The sequence below is a fragment of the Melospiza melodia genome, chromosome Z, assembly GCF_035770615.1.
Source record: "Melospiza melodia melodia isolate bMelMel2 chromosome Z, bMelMel2.pri, whole genome shotgun sequence".
NCBI classification, from domain to species: domain Eukaryota; kingdom Metazoa; phylum Chordata; class Aves; order Passeriformes; family Passerellidae; genus Melospiza; species Melospiza melodia.
Genome location: NC_086226.1, coordinates 8,920,057 through 8,944,750, shown reverse-complemented (window position 1 = coordinate 8,944,750; position 24,694 = coordinate 8,920,057). Strand labels below are relative to the sequence as shown.

Genomic DNA, 24,694 nt, shown 5'->3' with positions numbered 1-24,694 from the left:
CCAGCCCCCCCCCCCCCACACCCTGAGGCGGCGGCCATTCCCCACCACGAGCAGGAACGAGGCGGCCCTGAGTGGCGGGAAGAGGCGCGCGTGCGCACCACGCCCCTTCCGATTGGCTCTGCCCTCGGGAGCTGCTCAATCAGCGGTGGCTGTGAAGGCGGGACTTCCCTCCCACATGTTCCCGTCGGTGGCTCTTCGCCATTGGCCTCGCAGCAGCTGTCGCTCGAAGGGTGAGCGGCATTGCGATTGGCTGCGCATAGTGGCGCCTGGCTGGTGACGATTGGCCAGGGCACACAGAGGGGCGTGGCTCGGGCGGAGCCGTCCGTCTTTCTTTTTCGCTCTCACCCATTGGCCGAGACGGCGGCCGGCCGGAATTTCCGATTGGCGGAAATACGCTGTTGCTAGGCAGGCGAGGCGGCGTGGGCGGGGCTCTCCTCGCCGATGAGTCGGCGCTGAGGCTCAAGCAGCGCGGACGCCCCGAACCCTCCGCCCGCCGCCCGCGACCCCCGCGACCCTCCGGACTCCCCGCCCGCCCCGAGGAGCCGCCGTCCGCCGCCCCTCTCCCCCACCCCGCAGCGCCATGGCCTCGGGATCCGAGTAAGTGCGGGCCCCACCGCCTCCCCGCGGCCTAGGCCCCGCTGCGGCCTGGGCCCGCTCCGGCCTGCCCGCTTCATCCGGGGCGGTCCGCGGGCCCCAGGCGAGCGAAAGCGGCGCCGGAACGGGGATGAACCGCTTCCCGCCGCCCGCCCCGCCACGGCCGGGCCTGGCCGGGAAGTGTCGAGTCATGGCGGGGGGGCGAGGCCGCGCCGGGCCTCCCGCCGTGCCTCCGCCGGGCCTAGGGCCGCCCGCCCGCCGGGCCATGAACTACGGAGAGCTTTGTTTTCCAGCCCCGTCCCGGGCTCCTTCTGCTCGCAGCGGCCCGGGAGCCGGGGCTGGCGAGTGATTCGGCGCTAGCCGAGGCCGACATGTTGTGCCGGGCAGGGCCGAGGCGGTCGGCGGTGTTTCCGTCTCGGGTGTCTTGCCTCACTCTTGTCGGCTGTGCTCAGTTACAGGCTGAGGATCGTCTTCCCTGCTCCCCAGCAGTGAGTAACACTCTCCGCACGCAGCCCACGTGTGCATTTTGAGCGGAGTGAAATAGAACCCAAAAAATAAATTTTCCCAATCTAGAAATTCTGAAAGTGACTTTTTGACTTCGCTAGAGGCACTTTTGGTCCCATTTAGTGTATTTTGGTGTTCTTTGAGTAGGTTTTCCCTCTTTTAAACAACTTCTGGAATCTAAAACTGCTTGGCCCTGCGGGGTCAGTTCAAGCGAAGTGTGCCAGGCATTCCGTGTCTGTAGTGGAAGTGACATTCCCAGACCCCTGTTGTGGACCTGGGTGAGGTTAACAGTGTTTTTAAAAAGGTATTTCTACTTCAGCAAAGTTTTTCTCACTCACGCAGGGACCAGAAAAAGTTTGTTTGCATCTGGATCACGGTTACTTTTTAGATGCCATTTTTTGTCACAGCTGCTGGCAGCCATCTTGCTGAACCGAGCCTCAGCATGGCAAGTAGCATTCCAAAAGCTAAGAGAGTGTGATTTCTGAGGGATCCCTGTTTTCCTCTCCCAGCCTGTCTGAAACAGTGTTGAAAACTTGGTTTCTCCACAGTGTGTCTAAACTGCCCCCTTTGTTGTCTTACCTCAGTGTCTGTAGTCACCACATAACTTCAGATACTTCACTTGGGGATAAAAATGCTTTATGACTATTTTCTTTAATATCTACCTGGGAAAAGCAGTTCAGTCTGTAAATCATATGTTCAGATTGGTAAGGAATTGCTCACAGGTTTTATCTGGGAAGTGATTTCACAACGCTGGTGGTAAAAAAATCACGTCAGTGTGCAGAAGACATGGCTGATTTCACTTTCGTTACTGCAGCTGGAATCATTCTGGGAAGTGCCTTCTCCCTTGTTTTTAGCAGGGGCTTGAAGGAAAGGAAACAGCTTGTTTCCTTACTTTAAGCAGGGCTTTGGAGGTTGGTTATCATTTTCAGAAGAATCACTAATTGGTAGCCACTTTCTGCTCTTGTTCTTCATACCCTGCCCTGTGATGGCTCTGGGCATTATCAGTTGTTGAACAAGGGGAGCTCTGACATGGAGAGAAACCACCACTGGTGTAATTAAGTCCATGAGGCTGTGTCAGGGGAGCCTGAGGTTGGATACCAGGAAGAGGTTTATCCTGAAGGTGGTCAGTCACTGGAACAGGCTCCCCAGGGAAATTGTCACAGCACCAAGCCTGGCAGAGGTCAGGAAGCATTTGGACAATGATCTCAGGTACATGGTGGGATTGTTGGGGCTGTCCTATGCAGGGCCAGGAGTTAGGCTTGATAATCCTGATGGGTCCCTTCCAGCTCAGGTTATTCTGTGGGTCTGTAAGTTGTAGGAAGTTCCCCTGGTTGTCCCATGTGTGAAGTAAAGCTGTTGAACTGCATTACTGCGAGAGAAAAGGAGGCTGAGGGAGCCTGCTCATGGTTGGCCTTTAGGGCCAATACATCTTTGCTTCAGTTTTATAGATGTCTTGCGCTTTATGTGCAAGCTTGGCCATTTGCTGTGCAGTTGATTGTGTCCTCACTTCTGGCTTCTGTCTAAGGGCAGCTTAATACAGACCTTGAATTACTTTTTAATTCCAAAACAGCTCTAAAGCTACGTTTTGTGTTCAGTTTGTCTCTTTGTTAAGTCAGGGAAAGAAAGGGGTGAGAGGGAAAGCGTGTGAGGGAGCTGACGAACTGGGTAGGTCAGGGAGGTGATTTGGAAGGTTTCCACCAGGCTGTCTCTGACCAGGCTCATCAAAGAACTTCAAATATTACCTGGGTTAGCTTTCTGTCCCTGTCCTTTCCCAAAGTTTCCTGGCAGGAGAGAGTCCCAGCTCATGCCTTAGGCTTTCCTGCTTGGTGTTTTGTGTTTGTGCTCTCCTTCCCACTGTTGTTGGGGTTTGTCTGATCATGGTTGAGGTGCACAGATCTCTTTTGCCCTGTTATTTCAGCTGCAGCATGAGGAACCCCTGGAGGGATGCAATGGGGGCAAATGGTGATGATAACAATATTATAAATTGCTGCTAAAAGATGGGCAATGCTTGTCTGTCTCAACCTTACCCTTGTCTGCAGGAGAAATGACATCATTTCCATGCCTAGCTGACATGTAATTTTGTAGCAGCTTTGTTTTTTCCTCTGCAGACCTGTGGGCTCAGAGTGCTGAAGCTGACCCTGCACATTTAGCTCCCTGGGTGCTCTTTCTTGTACACTTTTATTCCATTTTTAATGCCTCCAATCCTTTTTGATCACTCTGAGTGCATCTGATATTGATCCAGCCCTCAGTTCTTAGGGAAATGTAGGTTCAGTTCTTCCATACTAAAACTTTTTTCTCTTATTTAGCAGAACCAAGTGGATTCTTGCTGTGTTCTTCTGCACTGCTGCATGTCAGGTGCTATCCAAACTTCCTCTCCAGTTTTTTGCAGCTTTTGTTTTGTGTAGAGTGTTGCTTGAAAAGCCTCCGGTTGTTACCTGGTCTGTCTACTGTTTGTTTTTGATCTGATGTTCCTGGCTGTTTTTTTGGCTGTAATGGCAGTCCCTGCATCCCAAGGGACAGACACTTAGTTTCAGCAGCATTTCACATAGCCGAAGTCTGGCAGTGGTTTCTTATCAAAAGGCCTTGGGACTCACATCTTGTGTGCAGAGGGAGGAGTTACAGTCACACTCTGGGTAACCCACATAAGGAGTATTGTGTCTCCCTGGTGTCCCCTAGCTGAAATTCTGAAATCTGTTTGCTGGGTCAGTTTCCAGGGGCCACGAGCTAAAGCGGAGGCAAAGTCCTTAGAAGTAGGTATTTGGTTTTTATGCACTGTTTAACCATAATCTGCCCTGATAATGTATTTGTTCAGTTTACTTACTATTCTCTCAGTTTTCCTGGAAATTGCAGGCTTTTTAGGACTCACATTTTTAGATTCGTTGTGGAATTCATGAGCCCTGTCTAGGATGTATCCAGCAGCTTTTATTGTGTCCTTTTTACCTCTTGCACTCTTTAATAAAGAGGAAAAAGGTAACTTGCAATAGTGCTGGCAGTCCGGGAAAGAAAATATTTTACAACTTTTGTTCACTTATAATAATGTTGCCTGTGGTTTGCAACGTGTTTCCTGTGATACTAGTGTTTAAGGGAAGCTTGAAACCCTTTTGAAAGCAAGCTGGCTGCTCTCACGGGCTTGCTTGGTATTGTTTCCCATTTTACTTGGCAGAGAAGGGAGCCAACACTGCACAGCCTGACTTGGAAAAGCCTCTGCCTTGAGGTGGGGAGGGACCTGGGTAACATCACACCATAGGTATGTCACCCCTCTCTGATGGACTCTTAAAAATGCAGTGAACATGCCAAGAGCTGCCCTTTCCACTCAAGGATTGGTTTCTTCTGATCATTCTGTCTCAAAAAGGGTGAGATGGAGCCAGAGTTATGGCTGTTGCCGTTGTCCATGAAGCTCCCTGCTTTTTGCCAGTGCTTGCTGCTTCCTTAGGTCAGGGGAAGACTTTATTTTAATTTATTTTAATTTATTTTCTTTCAGAATCAAGTCAGACTATGCAAGGTTTTCTCTTCTGACCTTGGCACAGCCGCCCACTAGCTACAGCACTCCACCCCTGTTGTGTGTGGCTAATGTACAGCTCTCAAGAGCTCCTCTGGAATAAGTTGGTTTCAGTTCATAATCTGTCATAGAGCGAATTATTTGCTGTATTAGATTTTGAAGGAGAACAGTTAATCTGCCCTTCTTCCATTTCCTTGATCTTTTACTTGCTCCATTTTGTCAAGGGAAGTGAATTATCTCTTGTATTTCTTGGTGGCATTATAGGCCAGAGCTGCAGTGACTTTTGTGATGTTATGGAAAACAGCTAAAAACCCCCAACACAAAATCATTTTTTGTGAGCACTTGAATATTTCTACAGCTTGCTAGGTTTAACAAACAGGCATCTACAGGCTTAACTCTTACAGCTCTTCCTGACAGGGTTGCCCCAGCATTGTCCTTTAATGCTGCTATTTATCTGGGATTTGACACCAAATAGACTTGAACTTTTGTTTTGTTGGCAGCAGTTACATGTGATTTCAGATGAGTCTGACTAATTCATTGAGGCGAAACATCTTACAGTCAGCAAGATCTCACTGACCACTTCTTTTCATGGATAGCTTCATAGCTGTATCCATTGGAAGCTCATAGTTACATTTACTGGCAGAAGACATCCTTCCTGGAACTCCTGCAACTGGTCCCTGGGAAGTAATGTTCTCCTTTGTGCTACAAACACATAGAGTGTCTAAAAGACAAGACAACAAAGAAACTTTTAGAAAGTGAAGATGAAAACGAGGTGGCTGGGCAGGGCCGGTATCAGGCAGGCTCATAAGCTGTGTTTTCTCTCCCAGCTCTAAAGCCGATGACTTGTCGACTGCGATTCTGAAGCAGAAGAACAGGCCCAATCGGTTAATTGTTGACGAAGCCATCAATGAAGACAACAGTGTTGTGTCACTGTCCCAGGTGCGTCATCTGTAGAGGCAAAGCATTTAATCTGCTAATTTGCAAGCTGTTGCTGTCTGTTAACTTGAAATGTAACTTTGCAACATGAGTACAAGTGTTTATATCAGAAACTACAGCTGTTACCACTGAGGGAGGGTTGTCTTGTTTCCTGACACTCCTCCTTAACAAAATGCTTTTTGAGCCTCAGTTTGTAGGATTCAGCTGGGCTTGTGCCCTTCCTCTGGCTTCAGGATTAGCTCTATACTACTGTAGTAAGAGTCTCTGTCCTCTGGGTTTAGTATATCACTTCCAAGTTGTAATTTTCAAAGTCACATAACTCCTTCAAATACTTGAATTCCTGTTTTTTCAAAAGCTTGTTCTAACACTTTGCTGGTTACAGGCAAAGATGGATGAACTGCAGCTGTTCAGAGGAGACACTGTTCTGCTCAAAGGAAAGAAGAGGAGAGAAGCAGTGTGCATTGTTCTGTCAGATGATACCTGCTCAGATGAGAAGATTCGCATGAATAGGGTTGTTCGCAACAACCTGAGAGTGCGCCTGGGTGATGTGATCAGGTGAGGACACAGTGTTTCCTGTGGAAAACATTAGCAGCATCACACATTATCTCATAGTATCTGAGCTGCCCTCTTGCAAAAACAAGTTTAAACCTGTTAGAAATGAATGCCAGAAAAAAGGTGGAGCAGACACATAACAAGATTAAAAATGCCCCAATGATATTTATATTCCAGTTTTTGTTGTAAAATCATTATTAAATTAGGAATGCTTAAAAATTGTTCCAGGGCTTTTGTTGTGCAGCACTTGTGGGAAGTAGAGTCATAAAATTATTTGAATTGGGGGAACCTTAAAAGTAGTAGTAAAACTTGGAAATATGTATCTCTGCTTTAATAGGTCCCATTCTGTGATGGGAGTGGGTAGAATGGTAGCACATGAGCATTTCCTGAACATAATTAGTGGTAATTTGCAGGTTTAAATAAGGGAGGGCTAACAGCTTCTTGTCCTCCTAAGAATTGTCTCTGAGAAAATGAGAGCCTGGTTATGACACCAGACTTTCTGAAGTGATATCTGTGTTAATTTTTAAATGCAAAACGTTTTTCATACAAACTTAGTAGATGAGAGAAATTATGCTGTTCCACCCATCCCTTTATGTCTAAAAATGCAAGTTTTAAACACCACTGTAATTGGTTAAAAATGGTGCTTTGTATCTTTGGATTTAAAGTAGAGGTGAATTCTTACTTTAACCTGATGTGAGATTTCTGTTGGAGTCTCTTGTCTTCTCTGTTAGCACTGTGTCTGTAGTGGTTCTCAGTCTCCCAAATGTGTTACCAATTGTCTTGATTCTTTGCAAGGTCAGGGAATTTTCACTCACTTGCCCTCAAAGTTTTTATTGCAAATATTTAGCTGCTTATAGTGTTACAGTGTCCTGGTTTCTGCCAAAATCCAGATAATTATGCTAACACTTCCTGATTGTGGTGCGTCAAATATTTTCCTTCTGGGACGGTCTCTCTTGTCTTTTACCCTCTTGCTGTGTCCTCTCTGTGATGCACGTGGTAAAAGAAAAAGAATCCGTTAGGAGTCTAATAAAAGTCACATATCACATACGAGAAGCTGTGTACTCAGCTGCAGTTCCTTGGCTTTTCTTAGCTGGTGAAGCCAGTTTCTGCCGCAGCTGGATACTTTGAGCTGTTGCTACATTAGGCTGTTGTGCTACATTACAAAATAATTACTGTAACAAAATAATAAATGTATTTAAAAGGGAAAAGGGCTTTCAGCCTTCAACCTACTCATCAGCCCTCCGGAAGTGGGACTGACCTACACGTGGCTGCAATGGTACTTACCTCTGGTTGGTACTGTGAGAGCCTTTGCTTGGAATTAATGTAGCCAGCATCAGGGACTTTGAGCACTGTAGTAGTGAGAGAGAGGAGGGAAGAAAGTGTTTTCCCCAACTCACTTTTCCTTGCAGCTGGTTCTGCAGTAGCTTGTTGATATAAAAACTTCCTCATGACTCTCACAGGTCTTTAGGCTATATTAGAGATGTGTGAATGTGGAGAGCGGGTCTGCAGAAGAGCAGAAGGGTAGGAGAAAGTTATTAAATTCTTCAGTGGTCTTGGACAGGGCTGAAAGGAGTAACAGCTAGTGTGTGCTGTGAAGACTAGCTCTTGGTGGGTATGATTTTTGCCTTGTCAGCACTGAAATATTTCTGTGTGGGTAGGAAGTCTCACCAAGGCTTTTGGTGGTTTTTGGATGTTCTTTCCTGGGAAGGGGCATGTCTTTTCTTGTCCAGGTGTAACACTGAGGTGTAAGTCCAGCGCTAACTGGAGTTTTCTTCTTCTGCAGCATCCAGCCTTGCCCAGATGTGAAATATGGCAAACGTATCCACGTGCTGCCAATTGATGACACGGTAGAAGGGATCACAGGGAATCTCTTTGAGGTCTATCTCAAGCCCTACTTCTTGGAAGCTTACAGACCTATCAGGAAAGGTAATAATGCCTGTCATTCAAGTCCTCATGGCCGCAAGTGTGAGCTAGTCCTGAGACTAAATACAGAGAATTTCTAGAAGCTTGCGCAGATCTCCATGAGGCTTTAGACCAGCATCTGTAGGGAGAGATTTTGCTAGTGATGATATAAATTTTCCTTAATCTTCAGAAGGAGTAATTGCTGCTGCTGGCTGGTGGGGCAATTTGGTAGTTCTCTTGCATTTTTTTTTAGCTGTATGAGATGGAAGAGCATAAGAAAGGCTCAGGTGGTACTTGGGAGAAAATCTCATTAAACTAAGTTGCTACCATGTGATATAATTGGTGAGTTGCCTGCATATTAATCAATTGATTTGGTTTATGTTGTGCTTATCCAATTTCATCAGAGTCCATCCTTCATTAATGTGGTAATTGAAGGGGACTCAGGTTCAGATCACCACATGTGGAGTGGTGGAGTCAGCTGCTGTGAGGTGCTGAATGTGGTGATGTGCATATAGCTGCTATAGAAGTGATCACATGAGCGTCATGTAACAATTACCATCATGCAATTTAGTGAATTTCCTACTCTCACCTAAAATCAAATCACCTTGACCCATACACTGGGCTTTTCCATCCTCCCACATCATCCACAGAGTCCACCCAGGTCCTTGAGAAAAAGCAGAACAATGTGTAGAAAAGCAGAACCATGTGTGGGCATGCCTTTGCCTGAGGCAGCAGTGACCCAGACTGTTTATCCCAGCATATTTTTTATGTGCACTACAGGAACTTTGTCTCCTTCTACAGCATGTAAAAGTGTTGGCTGGACAGGGGCAGTCCAGGCAGCTTTTGCTGAATGTTTGTCCCAAAGTTTGCTGGTCCCACCAGCCTTTGCTCTCCATGTCATCATGAGCAGTCCATTGCATCATTTTGTTTTTCAGAGGCTGTTGCACAATAAGGAATGCAATACTCCCTCTGAAAACCATGCTTTGCCTGTCCCTGGGATGGAGTAGCCTCAGTGCCTGATGTTTTGTCATCAGATCCAAAGACCTTTTTTTCCTCTTAGAGTATGGAATAATGTGGAACGGGCTTCCAATGTGCTGGGCCAGGTCCCAGCACATTGCAGTGATTTGTGTCTCTCTGGAACTGCCAGCCTGACAGCACACCTTTTTCCACATATTTACTAGTTTTTCAGGATTCCACACTTGTTCAGGAGTTCAGAATGTTTTAGGTAGTCACTGGCGTGGACACTTTCCCCTCTGGGTGATGTTCTTAAATCTATTAACTGTAAACAAGACCTGAATCACATTCAGTGACGTGCTGTTGCACAGCACGAAGCTTGCCAGAATTCCAGAAGCATTTGGACAAGATCCTTGGGCCTGTCCTGTGCAGGACCAAGAGTTGAACTCAGTGATCCCCATGGGTCCTTTCCAACTTGGGAAATTCTGTGACAAAAACCAGCCTGGATTCAGGTGTATTAAAAGGATGTTAAAAATCTTTAAAATGTTCAAATGCTACTGTAATCAGCCTGGCATTGAAAGAGGTCGGGAAGGAAGACACCAGGAGATATAGGAGAGGTGCAGTTACCAGTGGTTCCCAGTGGATGGCTCCCAAAGTACAGAGCCGATGGCAGCACTCAGTTCACTCCTCAGATTCCTCTCAGGACCAGCGCCTCCATCTCATCATAAGCCACTACTGCAAAGAACAGCAGAAAGATCATGTTAGCCCAGGCAGCAAGAACAATAAACCTCACCACAGGGGGCACCCCCACCGAGTGAGGTGTTTAAAACATAGCCTGAGAACAAGCACAAATAAACACCATCACCAGCTACTATTATATATTGAATGCATATAACAAATTTGTCTTAACACCTTCTACTCGGATCTGTTGTTATGCCAACCCTTTTTCCCTGTGCTGGCTACCAAGGACTGTTGTCCTTTGATTCCAGCATGTGACTAAATATCAGATAGCTACTCATTCCCCACCCAGCCATGGGATGGGGAGCAGATCAGGAAAAAGGAGAAACCTGGGAGTTAAGAACATTTTTGTAATTGAAACAAAGTAAAATATAATAATAATAATAATAATAATAATAATAATAATAATAATAATAATAATAATAATAATAATAATAATAATAATAATAATAATAATAATATTATTATTATAAATAATAATAGTAATGGATTAGATAGGGGATGAAACATGAGGGATAAAAAAGACTGGTGTTACACGACACCTGAGATAGTTGCTCACCACCTGCTGAATGATGACCAGCCTGTCCCTCATCGGTGTGTGATGTCTCCCAGTGAAATCCCCACAGTTCATGCACTGGGCATGGTGTTCTATGGCATGGAATATCCCTCTGGGCAGTTTGGGTCAGCTCTCCTGGCCCTGCTCCCTCCTGCTTTCTTGTGCACCTGCTCCCTGGCAGAGCCTGGGAAACTGAGCAGTCCTTGAGTTAGGGTAAACAGTGCTGAGCAGCAGCTGGAACATCAGTGTGTTATCAGCATTATTCTCAACTGAATCCAAATCAGAGCACTGAACTAGCTACTGGGGAGAAAATGAACTCTACCCCAGATGAAACCGAGACATGTATACCAGCTGGCACCCTGAGTAAATTCATTATTTGGAGTAATTTAAGGAATAATTGGGAAGTGAGTAGAAAACCAAGCATACTTTTGGGGTTGTGTTCATAACACTTTTGATGTACTTTTGATGAAAGTACACTATAGACACAAGTCGAAGTTATCCAGTGTCTGTCAGCCAGAAGTCACAGTGCAGTGTTACCTATTATTCTGCTTCTGGAGACAAACAGTTATAACTAGTATCAACTAGTTACAGTAAATTCAGAATTAATTGTTATTGGGTTAGGGCTTTTTGCCTGTCCTGAAAATGTTAAATTGAAACTGAATGGGAAAAAAAAAAGTGATTTCTTGCCTTTGTGGTTTGTATTTGGGCAGGGTATTCTTTTCCATTGTTTGCTGTTTTTTACTGGATGAAATTTGAGAACTGAAACAGTGCTCAGGCTGTTGCAGTGGATGCAGATCTTGAGTTTAACATGCAAAGCAGTGTTATAAATGCCATAGTGTCTGCCTGTGTGACCAACTTCCTTAAACTCTGGGGCTGCTGTTTGTACTGGGGTTGGCATTTTGCAGATGTGGGTTGCAGCAGGCCACTGACATGTGGGGTTTTACAGGTGACATCTTCCTGGTGCGTGGAGGGATGCGTGCAGTGGAGTTCAAAGTGGTGGAGACAGATCCAAGCCCGTACTGCATAGTGGCTCCAGACACAGTGATCCATTGTGAGGGAGAGCCCATCAAAAGAGAGGTGAGCAGAACCCTCCACGTGGTGCTCCTGCTGGATCTCCTCTGTCCAAAGCCTGTTTCTGGGACAGTGCTGGAGGGCAGCAGTGTTTGCAGTTCCTGTTTTGACATTTTATCTACTGAATGTAATAGAAACTTTGGTTTCAGGAGATGTGCTGCTGCTGAAGGTAGTCAGAGAAAGGTACTCCCAGTGTCTTCCTCATATGCTGAAAGCACCAGGGGGTAGGTTTGCTGATGAGATGCCATGCTTTGGCAGCAGCTGTTCTGCATCTGCTTCCAGATATTTCACACTGTGCTTGGATGGATGCATCTTTTGATTCCAATGTTCCCTTGATCCATAGCAGAGAGAGCTTACAATGGTGCTACATTTCATGCCATGTGAAAAGAAAGCGATGAGCACTTTTTCCAAGAGAAATTTGAAATCCTCAAATGGTATACGTTAAAAAAATAAAAATTCCCCAGTTCATTAAGGTGTCTAGCCTTGAGTGTTGCAACCTTGTGGCAGCCTGAGGGCCTTGTCTGACAGGTTTTGGCAACCTTACTGTACACAGTAGGAAATGTGGGGAAAATGAGCTGAGGTGGGTGTGTACTTCATAGAATAAGTACCTTTTTCTGCCTGTAAATAGTGTGAGTGCTGGTTTGTTGTAAGCTGCCTTCTGAAAAACACGTCTGTGACCCTTGTGAGACTGCACCTGGGCACTCCATGCATCCCACTTGGCCTCTTCAGCAACAGCAGAGATAGACAGGAGTAAGTTCAGCCTAGGCCACAAAAATTATGAGGAGCTGGTGGTCAAGAATGAAGGAGGAGGGACTGGGATCATGGGATAATGCAGCCTGGAGAAGGGAAGGTGAAGGCCTACTGGTGACTGCCTGATGGGAAGGGATAGATGACCGGGCTTCTTCTGAGAGCTGTGCCCAGGGACATGACTGGACACACTAATATAAGCTAGATCAAGGGAAATTCCCAGTAGATCCTTGGAAAAATGTTTCCCCCAATCTTGGAGCAGAGCCCAGAGAGGGGCAGAAATCTCCAATATTGAGACCTTCAGTGCTTGTTAGGTCCAGCCCCTGCTTGAAACAGGTGGGACTTGAACTGAGCCTCTCTGAGATTCTAGGCTATGTTATTATTTTAGTGTGGCCTAAATAACTGAGGCCAGTAAAGGTTTGGACAGGAGAATGGATGGATATTGTGAGGGAAGAGTTGGTATGATCTTATCCGTATGTCTGGACCTTAACATTCTCTGCTAATTGGAGTCAGTCTCAAAGGGTAACACTGCACCTGAGTATCTGGCAGCTAGAATATGCCAAATAGATAGCATTTACTCTATGGAGTAAGTATATTTTATACTGACATTGTCTCTTGTTACTTCCATTAGCCCCATCAAAGAGTCACAGAGCTTGTTTTGTGTTAGAGTCTGTAGGGAACCTGGCAGCAGAGGCTGTCATTCCAGAGGGTGGGCTTCAGTGAAGTCTGAGTACGTGCAGGCAATTCTCTTTATATGTCTGGGAAGACAGAGCTAAGAAACAATTATAGAAGACATCAGGAAGACTTGAAAGGGAGAATCTCAAGACAGGCAAGAAATGTCTAAAAAGCCATACTCCTGGCTTCTGTAGACTGGGAGGGGTTGTTGAGCTATTGTTTTCACTCAGATGTTTGATGTGTTTCCTCCTGGACAGGATGAAGAGGAGTCACTGAATGAGGTGGGCTATGATGACATTGGTGGCTGCCGGAAGCAGCTGGCTCAAATCAAGGAGATGGTGGAGCTTCCCCTCCGACACCCTGCTCTCTTCAAGGCCATAGGGGTGAAGGTATGTCCTCACGTGCAGGGGGATAAGTGGGCTTGCCCTGGGAGATGTCTCTTCACAACAGAGATTTAGGAGATATTGGAGAGGGGAGTAAGCAATTTGTGGTGTGGGTTTTTGGATTTTTTTTTTAATGCTAGTCTTTGGAAGGTATTTGCGTACATGTTCTGGTCACAGACTGGAACACTGGCAGCTTGTAAAACAGAGTGATGCTTTGAATCAGCGCTGCCAGTTACTGGCAAGGTTTTTGTTGTGTGTTGTGGGAAGTAGTAAAGGGTGTTGATAGCAGTGCTGACATGGCAGCTGTTGCATGAGTTTGCATCACAATTTCAGACTGGCATTATCAAATGCTTACAAATTCACTGTGAAGCTGCTTAAGCAGTCAGATACTCACAGCCTAAGTCCCTTGCCTTTGTCCTCAGCCTCCACGTGGGATCCTGCTGTATGGTCCTCCTGGCACTGGTAAAACACTGATTGCCCGAGCGGTGGCCAACGAAACAGGGGCTTTCTTCTTCCTGATCAATGGTAAGTTTTGTGGCTGCGTTGGCTCCAGGTCTGCTGTGTGCTCACTTGTTCATCTTATGGTAAGGAATGGTGTTAAGAGAGCTTGTAGGGCCACATTGTCTTCCTGACATCTTTCCTTACCTCTTTCAAACGTGTCTCTGGGGACACTTGGAAGTCCTTTGTGTGGAAGAATGTGTAGTGGCACTTCCCTGAAGCTTGATTGTGTTGTAGCAGAGTGCTTGGAAGATCGTGCTGAGACACAGGGATTTGCTGTCCATCTTTCCATTTGTGTTGGTGAAGGCAGAACTGGCAGGGCTTCTGGCTTTGCTCCCACCATGTTCTGTTCAGAAAAGAAGCTGCTGCTCTGGATTCCTCTTTGCCCTCAAGTAAAGCACAAAGACCTCTTTTGTTTCACAGTACATTATTTGGAGGGAACTTCCCTGAAAACTATAATGAGATCCTTTGAACTTAGCTACAAGTGGCATAACTCCTATTTAAGAGTCTCACCTGTAGCACTTGAGATGGATACTAGTTGATACCTAGTAAGGACTAGATTCTCAATTTTCCACACTGCTTTTCTGTCCCATTTTAGTCCGTGCTGGAATAAGAGCATTTTTACTGAAGGAATGCAGCTTTTCTTCTCCAGTTTCAATCATGTGACAGTACAGCAGTGACCAGCAGTAAGATTAGGGACTTGCTTTTATCTCAAGAGAGTGGATGTAAATGGGCTAATTTTAGCCACATGTCACCCTGTCATATACTTCCTCAAGTGTGTGGAAGCTGTCACTGAATGCTAATGCACCAGCCGTTTCTTCAGATGCTTGTACATCTATTGCATAATGAAAATAACACTGTCAGAGTAAGCCATGGATTCGCTGCCTGCTGGCCCCAGTCTGGAGCTGCAGGCAGTGCTGCAGACAGAGGTGATAAGAACTGGTGAGTTACTTATAATGAAATACTCAGAACACCTGCCCACACCTGTGTCTCTGCAGCTGGCAGCTCTCTGTGCCTGAGGGTCAGGTTTATTTTTCTTGGTTCCTTCAGAAGCATATTTTCTCTCCATTACCACTGCCATCAGCATGACAGCAAAATCTGTAAAAACAGGATAAATCTCTGAACCTCCACTAGTGTTCAGCAGTTGTAGATGTCAGGGAAATGCTGTCCATCCATTTGGGATCAATGTGGTTACACACTTCAATTTTATATTTAACCTTTACGAGGAGATGGGGTTTGTGTTTTTGTTCATTTGTGGTTGGTTGTTTTGACTTTTTAAACTAGTTTATAGGATCATACAAAGGTAAATGTATACGTGTGTAATGTAAGCTAAAGATGGCTTCATAGAGCTTTTTCCTTCCTTATCCTGGTAATTCATCACCTTATAATTTGATTGCCTCTCTTGCAAGCTAGGACTGGCATTAACTGTGTGTGGTGGCACATTACAGAGAAGCTCACCAAGTGTGAAATAGGGTAAGGAAAGAGGCAGCTAAAGGTAGCTCATTGTCTAGTGCTGCATTCTCTTAGAGTAAACTGGAAACACCAAAATAACGATAGAAACTAATTCTGCATGCTGGTCTTGTCTTTCAGCTGCAGATTTAGTGAATTTGATTGATAGTATTTGCTTTGGCTTGAAATATAGCTTGTCCCATGTGGATGTTGTACTGAAAATATTCAGCTGCATGTTTTTGGGGCTAGCTGCCTTTCTTCTGAATGGCACAGCATTGCTGTTTTTTAGGTCCTGAGATCATGAGCAAGCTGGCTGGTGAGTCTGAGAGCAACCTGAGGAAAGCCTTTGAAGAAGCAGAGAAGAATGCTCCTGCCATCATCTTCATTGATGAATTGGATGCCATTGCTCCTAAGAGAGAGAAGGTAAAGAGAGCCTGTAGGAGGTAAATTAGCATGTCCCTTTGTTTTGGTAGCAGCTGGCATGAGTCTCTGCGTTTCACTACAGAGTAAAGCAGCATTTCTTTAACACCTGAATTCAGTTGGACCCCAGGAGAGTTAGATGCAGTTCAGGACATTTGTTACCATTCTGTGGCTGCTGTATCTGCTGCCTCCCATGCAGTGCTGGCTGCCGTGCTCCTTGTAGAGCTCTCGGTGCCAGTGCTGCTCTGTGTCCCCACAGACCCATGGGGAGGTGGAACGTCGCATCGTGTCTCAGCTGCTGACCCTCATGGATGGGCTGAAGCAGAGGGCGCACGTGATCGTGATGGCAGCCACCAACAGACCCAACAGCATCGACCCAGCGCTCCGGCGATTCGGTAACCACCCCTGCCCCCTCTTCCCTGTGTGTCACACACTTTGTGACTGGCCATGCTTCTGGGGCCCCTTAAGGATTGAGCAAAAAGTCGTGCTGAACATGTGTTACATAAACTATTGACTTGTCTCCAGCTTCTTGCTAGAAATTATTTTCCGGGCTTGCACCCTTTGATGTTGTTTTCTGTGCCATGTTAGGTGAGAATGTGTAGAAATAATACTTAGGAGTGGGAAAAGTGTGCTAGCCTGTATTAGGTGAAGCTATTTCAGGACACACTTAAGGAGGAAATGCCTAAGGGGACATTCATGCATTAGATAGCAGAGGGCTGTGAATTACCTGGTTTGGATTTCTTTTATTAATGAACACTACAGTCGTTTCTGAGACTCAGGTCTTCAAAACATGAATATCTGGTGCGTGACCAGTTGGTAGAGTCTGTAATAGCAAACCTATCAACTGTGCAGAGGGAACTGGCCTCTTAAGTGTGTCGTGAGCCATTTGAAAGCGCAGCTGTGACTGGACGAAAAATAGAGGTGTACGCATCTTAGTGAATATTGCAGTGAGACCCTGTTTTCCTCATGTGTTTCACCACTTGGGTAATGCTGTGAAGGTTCTAAAAAAATTAAATCTCTCAGTATTTTTTTACTCTTGTAACAAGGACACAAGGGTAGAAATAAAAATGTCTCATGGTATGTTAGTTCAGTGAAGCCTATTTCCCAAAAATGCAGCTCAGAAGAAGTTACTAAATGTGCAGTCCTCTGTGCTGTATAATCCCAAGGTCTTACTGTTGGTCTCACAGTAGTCTCACTATCCGTAAATGCCTAATACCTTTCCTCCTCCTCTGATCTGTCTCTTCTAATGTGCTGATAGATGTTGCAGGCAAACCTAAAACTCTGTCATTTTCTGATATTTTGTGGAAAACATCACCTTGCTTAGTCAGAGGAAGGCAGCAGCTCCTGTGGTGTGCAGAATCAGCAGCTCAATGTGTGCTTGTGCTCCCCAGGTCGTTTTGACAGAGAGGTAGATATTGGTATCCCTGATGCCACTGGGCGCCTGGAGATCCTGCAGATCCACACAAAAAATATGAAACTGGCTGATGATGTGGATCTGGAGCAGGTGAGTAGTGTGCCATTAGGAAAGCTTGTCTCATTTCCAGTGCTCCCTTTCATAATGGAAGTATTGTTAAGGCTTGATTGCACAAGTGGAGTGGCTCAATTAGGACAGCCTGGAACTGCATGAGTGTGTGATTCCTGGGATTCCTTCTGACCAGTTTATCACTCACTAGTTAGGAATGGCATGGCTAAGTGAAACAAATGTGTATCATTCCAATCTAGAAGTGCCTTGCCACTGTCATCCTGGATTTGTTTGCTATGTCATTGCCTTTAAAAGTACAGTCCCTCTGAAAAAGCTCACACACAGCTGGGTGAGCATTGTAGTGTCACTGCACCACCTGTATGCTGGATGGTTCCTGTCATCTCTGTCCTGAATGAAGAACTGCAGTTCTCAGGGTTACCTTTGTAAATTCCAGATGCAGATTGGATCTCTAGTAGGCAGTAGAAGGCACAGTGTCTTTGCCTGAGTGTTAGGACTTGTCTTGAATGTGCAGCAAAGCCCTGATGTTGATCTCCTCCCTTCCCAGTGAGGGACCAGTGCGTGTGTTGCCCTTGCTTGTGTCCCTGTGAGTCATGGTCAGTGCTCTGCTTTCAGGTGGCAAACGAGACCCATGGCCATGTTGGTGCTGACTTGGCTGCTCTTTGCTCAGAAGCTGCTCTTCAGGCAATCAGAAAGAAGATGGATCTCATAGACCTAGAAGATGAAACCATCGATGCTGAAGTGATGAACTCTCTGGCAGTGACCATGGATGACTTCAGGGTAATGCAGGAGTGCTTCATATTCTTATGGGTGCAATTAATTCTCTCTCTGAAGCAAAAGAATGTAACATGTTAGAATTCATATACCCTTTCTTCTAACAACAGTGGGCTCTGAGCCAGAGCAACCCTTCTGCTCTTCGGGAGACTGTGGTGGAGGTGCCACAAGTTACCTGGGAAGATATTGGTGGCCTAGAAGATGTAAAGAGGGAACTCCAGGAGCTTGTACAGGTAAGGCATTACAACAGATTTTTTGCTTAGCCAGTTTAAAAATATTATAATAAAATATAGAATATCTTTAGTTTCTTGTTTGGGCTGCCAACAGAGTAAATGTAGAGGGTTTATGGCATTTATTCTAATGGACTGTAAATACCACGCTGTTCCATCTTAGTGAACTTGGGGAAGGCGCTGGGAAGCAGCATTATGTTTTCCTGAGCTGAGTCTGCAGTGGCATTTTATGTGGGTGTTGTGCAACATGCATAAACAACCATAGTTCTGCCTCTTAAGTGGAGACCAGCAGTGGGACCACTGCTGAGAATCGTCTTACATGGTAGCTGTATCTGCCAGGCAGTGGATGAAAGTGCTCATACAGAGAGCTCATACAGAGCCCTTCTGAAGGGCTCCCTGTCAGCCTTAGCACAGGGACAGGTGAGAAGTAATTGTGAAGCCCTCTACAAAAGGAAAGAACAGAACAAAATGTTGCAAATTATCTGTGGAAACTCCAGGTGTCTGCACTGGCAGTTTGGATTGGATACATTCCTGCTTTCAGCTGGTGCTGTAGAAACATCCTGTCTGTGAATAAAAGAATCTAAATTTTCAGTCTAACTTTCTGATGTTAAAATCATCACCTGTCTTGTATATGACCTCGTTGCTGAGGATAAAGGCTCACATCAGACACCTTGCTGTCTCTGGAGAGCAGAGCAAATAGGTTAGGTAATGAGCTGTTCCCTTTTGCTTCTGCAGGGCAGAGGGAAGCTGAGGTTAAGTGTGCTGGAAAGTACTGAACTGGTACTTGGGAAAGTACTGAGCTGTACTTAGTTCCTAAAGATAAGTAGGTTGTTTTAGGCACCTTTCCAAGGCAGTGTCCGCTTAAAAACTGCAGTGGCACCTGGCAGGATCTTGTGTTTAATCCACCAGAAATCTCAGGTAGTGCTTCTGGTAGAACCAAAACTGACTCAGAGGAATGTGTCCCTTCCTGTGGCGGGGGACTTGGATTGATGGTCTTTTGAAGGTCCCTTGACATGCAAACCGTTCTGTACTTCCGAGGTAACCTTTTGTGGCTCATCATGGGAGATTTTTGTTTTGCTCTCTTTCAGTATCCTGTGGAGCACCCAGACAAGTTCCTCAAATTTGGCATGACCCCATCAAAAGGGGTTCTGTTCTATGGGCCACCAGGCTGTGGTAAGACACTGCTGGCCAAAGCCATTGCCAACGAGTGCCAGGCAAACTTCATTTCCATCAAGGGGCCGGAATTGCTCACCATGTGGTTTGGTGAGTCTGAAGCCAACGTGCGCGAGATCTTTGACAAGGTAAGTGTTTCTCCTGCTCTCTGTGCTGTCTTGGCGCTGAGGTATCCCCAGAACTTTGTCTCCACTGCATCTGTCTTACTGCTTCTTGTGTCTTCTGTGTTTTCCCCACTTGCACTGAGAGCAGGAGCTCTTTCCTGTTATTGGAATTAATCCTTTTCAGCAACATAGCTCTTAAAACTCTTTTCCCTGACTGCAGTTGGCATCTGTCAGTAGAGGGTGATAAATTCCCCAGTGCCTTTGGCAGACACTATGGTTAGGAGGGCACATGTATGTTCCACACCCCTGGAAACTTCAATTAGCACCTCATTAACTGTCATCATCTACAGATTTTCAGTCCTATGGGTTCTTGTCCTGCAATATACACAGTTTAGAAAGAAACTCACTCCTGTTCACTTGTTTCATAGTGTCATCTCCTGTCCCAGAAGGTGTCTGCATGGATTATCCTGTGAATCCTTGCTCTTGTGGTGAGGGACAGCACTATTAGAAAAAAATTGGCAGGAGAATGGAGAAAAATCAAGGTGGGAGGGAATCTCAGAGACTGTTTGTTCAGCTGTTTGTCCAGGGAGGTAACTTTGAAATTTCATCAGCTCAGGGGATTGAGTTCTGGACATGTGTGAAGGCTGGAGAATCCCTGACCTCTCTGGGCCTGTGTCCTGGTGTTGGAGCACTCTTATTGTGACCAATTTCTTCCTTATTTCTTACTGGGATTTTCTCCCCTGCTCACAGCTGTGTCTCCAGGTCATGAGACTCCCAACACCCTCCAGGCTAGGGGCTGGAGAGGTGTGCAGGCGTGAGGGCTGTAGCAGGCACCTCCTTGTGCCTGTGGTCTTTCCTCCTCTCACTGCACACGGTGAAGAAAGATCCAGCTTCCCATAACTACACATTAGGTAGCTGAAGACAGCAATTGGATTTCTCCTTTCCATTGGATATATCTCAGCTGCTTCAGTGCCTGAATAACCAGCTGACATCTTCAGGTTTTGCAGGGAGAGTTCTAGTCCAGCAAAATGGCTCCGTTTTTCACTTTAGGCATTGGAGTTACTGTCTTTTCTGCCTGGTTCACAATGTTCCCACTTCAGGGAAATCCAACTTGTTCTTCAGGAGAATTTAATGGAGGGGTTGTGTGGCAAGAGACTGCTCCGGAGCAGTTCTTCCAAGCTCTCCTTGAGAAGAGCTTCTGGTACTCTTGAGCTGTGTTAATGGTGAGGAAGGCTTGGTGTGGAGTCAGCATGCTCCTTATTGGGCAGTATTAGCATGGAATAATGGTGCCCACTGCTTTTTGCAGGCTCGCCAGGCAGCCCCATGTGTGCTCTTCTTTGATGAGCTGGACTCCATCGCCAAGGCCCGAGGCGGGAATATCGGTGACGGCGGCGGTGCTGCAGATCGTGTCATCAACCAGATCCTGACCGAGATGGACGGCATGTCCACCAAGAAGAACGTCTTCATCATCGGTGCCACCAACAGGCCAGACATCATTGACCCAGCCATCCTGCGCCCCGGCCGCCTGGATCAGCTCATCTACATCCCCCTGCCTGACGAGAAGTCCAGGGTTGCAATTCTTAAGGCCAATCTGAGGAAATCACCAGTTGCGAAGGTAGAATCTGCACCCTCACTGCTTCTGGCTTGGGTTTGCTGTGTGCTGCTTATGTTCCTCACAAGCTGTGGTCAGCACCGAGGTCTGGAGGCTCATCCCTGTAGTAGAATGGGAGAGGAAGCTGGAGCTCTGAGGTTAGGTTTCAGCAAAGCCAGAAATTTGTCTGCAGGCACAGCAGCTCTTTGTCACATAATGGGGTTCTACTCATGGTGCAGGATCAGAAAAGCCTATTACGGTGAGGTGGAAAAGATTCTTGCACTCTGGGAAAAAAAGAAGTGTAGAACACACAGGTGTCAAATACCAATTGAAGAGGAGCAGTTGCAGTGAGTTGCTGCTGAGCCCTGTCATAGGCAAGAGCTGTGTCCCTTGCCTGGGAAGAGGCAATAAGGCAGCTGAGAGTTGATCAGATCAAGAAAAACAGACATGAGGTGGGAGCCCAGGCTTTTCTATGTCAAGCTTACCTACTTAGTTGCAAAGGAGGTTGCAATAATACCCTCTCAACTGAGGGGGAGGAGAGGAGGAGGTCGGCTGTCTTGGTCTGCTTGTGCCCCATCTCTATTTCCAGTCTGATGGTATTTTGCTTGACTCCTCGTGCTGAGACCTGAGCAAGTCATACCCTAAATCTGTAAGTGCAGAGGCACTTACAGCCACTTTGTGGATTCTTGGTGGGTGTGAGGAGTGTAGCCTGCTTTCGTATGTGGTTAACTTTTCCTGAAAATGAGAATCTCTACAGCTGATCTTTCCAAAATTGGCCATAGTTAAGACAGTACCTTGATACCCTGGGATCTAAAGATACCTTTTCTGTCACTTGAGGATATGAGGTGTAAAGGAACGGCCCCTCTTCCTTTTTTATTTTTCCCTAGGATGTTGACCTGGATTTCCTGGCGAAGATGACCAACGGCTTCTCAGGGGCTGACCTGACAGAAATTTGCCAGCGTGCCTGCAAACTGGCCATCCGCGAATCCATCGAGAGCGAGATCAGGCGAGAGCGTGAGAGGCAAACCAACCCTTCTGCCATGGTGAGTGGTACACCGAGCTCTCCCTGCCTACATGCCTGAGGTGTGATGTGTTCCTCTGTCATCCTCGGGGATGAGTGGGCTCTTGTGCAGAGCGGGGAGCTGGAGCACTTTGTTCTCTTCTTGTGGGAGGTTGAGGACCCTCCTGGGATGCCTCATGGTCAGCATTGCTCAGGAGGTGCCTTCTGCAGCCCTGACTCATGCACACCTCTCCAGCCCCCGCCGTGGAGGGTGTTGGGAGTCTCCTAACCTGGGGGGGAGCTGTGAGCAGCTCTTGGGCCCGTGGAGCTTGGGCACACAGCTCACCTGGTCCCTCTGTCCTGCTGCAGGAGGTGGAGGAGGACGATCCTGTTCCCGAGATCCGCAGGGATCACTTTGAGGAGGCCATGCGCTTTGCCCGCCGCTCTGTCAGTGACAACGACATCAGGAAATACGAGATGTTTGCACAGACCCTACAGCAGAGCCGTGGCTTCGGCAGCTTCAGGTACCTGTGGGGTGTGAGGGCTGTGCAGTGTGGCTCAGCCAGCCCCCGAGCACAGCACTGGGGCAGCTTTCTGATGGGTTCTGGGCAGCAAGCCTCTTTTGCACTGTGCATTCCCATTCAACCTTGAGCATGGAGCACCACAACACAGCGTGGCAGGTGTAGGCTGCAGGTTGATTGTAGCTGCTCTGTTGGTGCACCCGAAGTCCCTTTTTTCCTTTACCTCAAGCGAGGTTTTACAGCCAGCAGCCATGAGCCCTGTGACCTTCCCTAAGGCTTCATCCCATTCCTTCTTAGTTGTCACTGGGGTTTGGCACAGAGGGAGGGTATGGCACTGAACTGCAAGGAGGCTTTTGAACAGCTTCTCTTCTCTCCTGTCCTGCACTGCTGCATATGCAGGTTCCCCTCAGGCAACCAGGGCGGCGCCGGCCCGAGCCAAGGCACAGGAGGTGGCAGCGGGGGCAACGTGTACAGCGAGGACAATGACGACGATCTCTACGGTTAACTCGCTGCCCTCGGTGGACCAAACTCCACACCAGGCCACGTTGTACAGGGAAAAATCCAATGTTCAGTGGACTCTTGGCTTCTTCATTCCTCAGTCAGAACAGTGTAGCTGCACGTCAGACTTTGTACAGGGGATGTTTTCTGCAAACACAAATCCAGAGCGGTGTTCAGTTGGGAGGCAGACAATGAATTAACAAGGAGGGGAACTGACTTAATTTCTGAGAAATTTCTGTTCTAGTTTATGTGGCAGAATCAGCAGCTTTAGCAAGGGTACAACGCTAGCCTGTATTAAAAAAAAAATAAAACCCCACAAAAAATAATAAAAAAATTAATAAAAATCCCACAAAACTCTAGCAAGGTCGTAGCAGTTCCTTTGTGTGGTGCTGGCGCTGTCTAAACCCGTGTCTGGTGCTGTGTGAGCTCTCTGTGCTCCAGTGGAGCCCATCTGTGTGAATGTTCCCCTGCTGTGGACAGGGCTGCTCTTCATGCTTAACACCTCTTAGCTCTGTTAATGGAAGAAATGGGTTTGGCAGTGTCTCTGCCCTGGCAGGAAAAAGCCTGGCAGCAGGTACCTGCTATTGCTCTTCCGAGGCTGGCCGTGAGCTGTCAGGTCTCTTGCTGCTGTGGCTCTGCAGCAAAGGATCTCTCCAAGAATCCCTGTCTCACCCAGGCAGGAGGGGCATTTGGGGTGTCTCGGGTTGTGGCACAGTGACACCACTGTGGCTGAGGAGAGAGGACCTTCAACACATTCCATGTGTCCCAGTTTTTGATGCTTGTCTTGGATCTCTGTTGGAAAGCTGGCTTTGTGTCAGATACAGTAGTTGGGTTCTGATCATGGTTTTTCTTCCTTTTCACCTGTTCTACCTCCCTGCCTTTCCACTTCCTTTATTTTCCCTTCTGTGTACTGAAAAAGGTGCTACTGCTGTACTTGGTTGTGGGTCCTGGGGGCAGGAGGACAAGAGGCTGGGTATGGCTGAGCCCTCAGCCCGAGGGGGGCAGTGGCTGTGGAATGCACCGAGCTGCTCGTAGGGACTGCAGGAACGGAGGGTTTCTGCAAGGAGGTAAAACGCAGTTTGTGTGGCAGAATGTTTCCCTGCGCCTCTGGGCCGAGCCACGAGGGAGAGGGCAGGAGCTGTGGGGCTGGGCTGAGGGGTTCTGTCCCAGAGCCTGGCACATCTTGAAGGGCTCCCTCAAGCCGTCTGTATTTAAGAGGACAGGATTTAATGGCAGAGGGACGGGACTGGGCGTGGTGGGAAGGGGCTTGTGCGATACGCGCAGTGAGATAAGGGAGCGCTGCGTTTGAATGGCGCAGCCCCAAAGGATGCCTGCTGTTACCTGCGGCTCACCCGCGCTGCTGTTTGGGAGCCGTCTGCCGGCACCGCTGTCCCTGTCCTCACACCACCTCTGCTGGCAAATCGCTCCTGCTGGCGCCGGGGGGACACTCGTGGCAGCGGGGGTGAGGCTGGGAGCTCTGGTGCTCCCCCTGCCTCGCTCCATCCCGTTTGTGGGTTAAACATCACCTTTCTGCTCTAGGGTTGATTCTGCTCCCTGAGCTCTGCAGGGACAGATACCAGCTTTGCTTTGGCCACAGGGAACTAGAGCCAGGTGCTAAGGAGCTCTCCAGGACTCCCCGAAGCCTTCCATAGCTTGGACAGGGGCTTCTTCCTCTCTCCCAGCGGGAGAACATCACCACCCAGCAAATCGAGGGACAGATCCATCCTGGCATCTTTGTCTGCTGTGGAGACTGGGGCAAGGAGGGCATGGCATGGCGGGGTGTGTGGCCCAGCTCCTCGCAGCCCAAATCTTCCCCACTGCCTCTCCAAGTTGCAAATGCTAATT

General features: G+C 47.2%; 1 protein-coding gene across 1 annotated transcript; it reads left to right on the top strand.

Annotated features, from left to right (window-relative positions):
• Nucleotides 1-496: 496 nt before the first annotated feature.
• On the top strand, nucleotides 497-23,208 carry VCP (valosin containing protein). Its single transcript, XM_063181334.1, has 17 exons — nucleotides 497-597; nucleotides 5,425-5,536; nucleotides 5,916-6,088; nucleotides 7,869-8,011; nucleotides 11,182-11,312; nucleotides 12,986-13,117; nucleotides 13,534-13,636; nucleotides 15,348-15,481; nucleotides 15,738-15,873; nucleotides 16,870-16,982; nucleotides 17,574-17,738; nucleotides 17,843-17,965; nucleotides 19,051-19,263; nucleotides 20,546-20,854; nucleotides 21,718-21,873; nucleotides 22,200-22,354; nucleotides 22,751-23,208. The coding sequence occupies exons 1-17, from the start codon at nucleotides 581-583 to the stop codon at nucleotides 22,854-22,856; spliced, it is 2,421 nt and encodes an 806-aa protein (XP_063037404.1). The 5' UTR covers nucleotides 497-580; the 3' UTR covers nucleotides 22,857-23,208.
• Nucleotides 23,209-24,694: the final 1,486 nt, after the last annotated feature.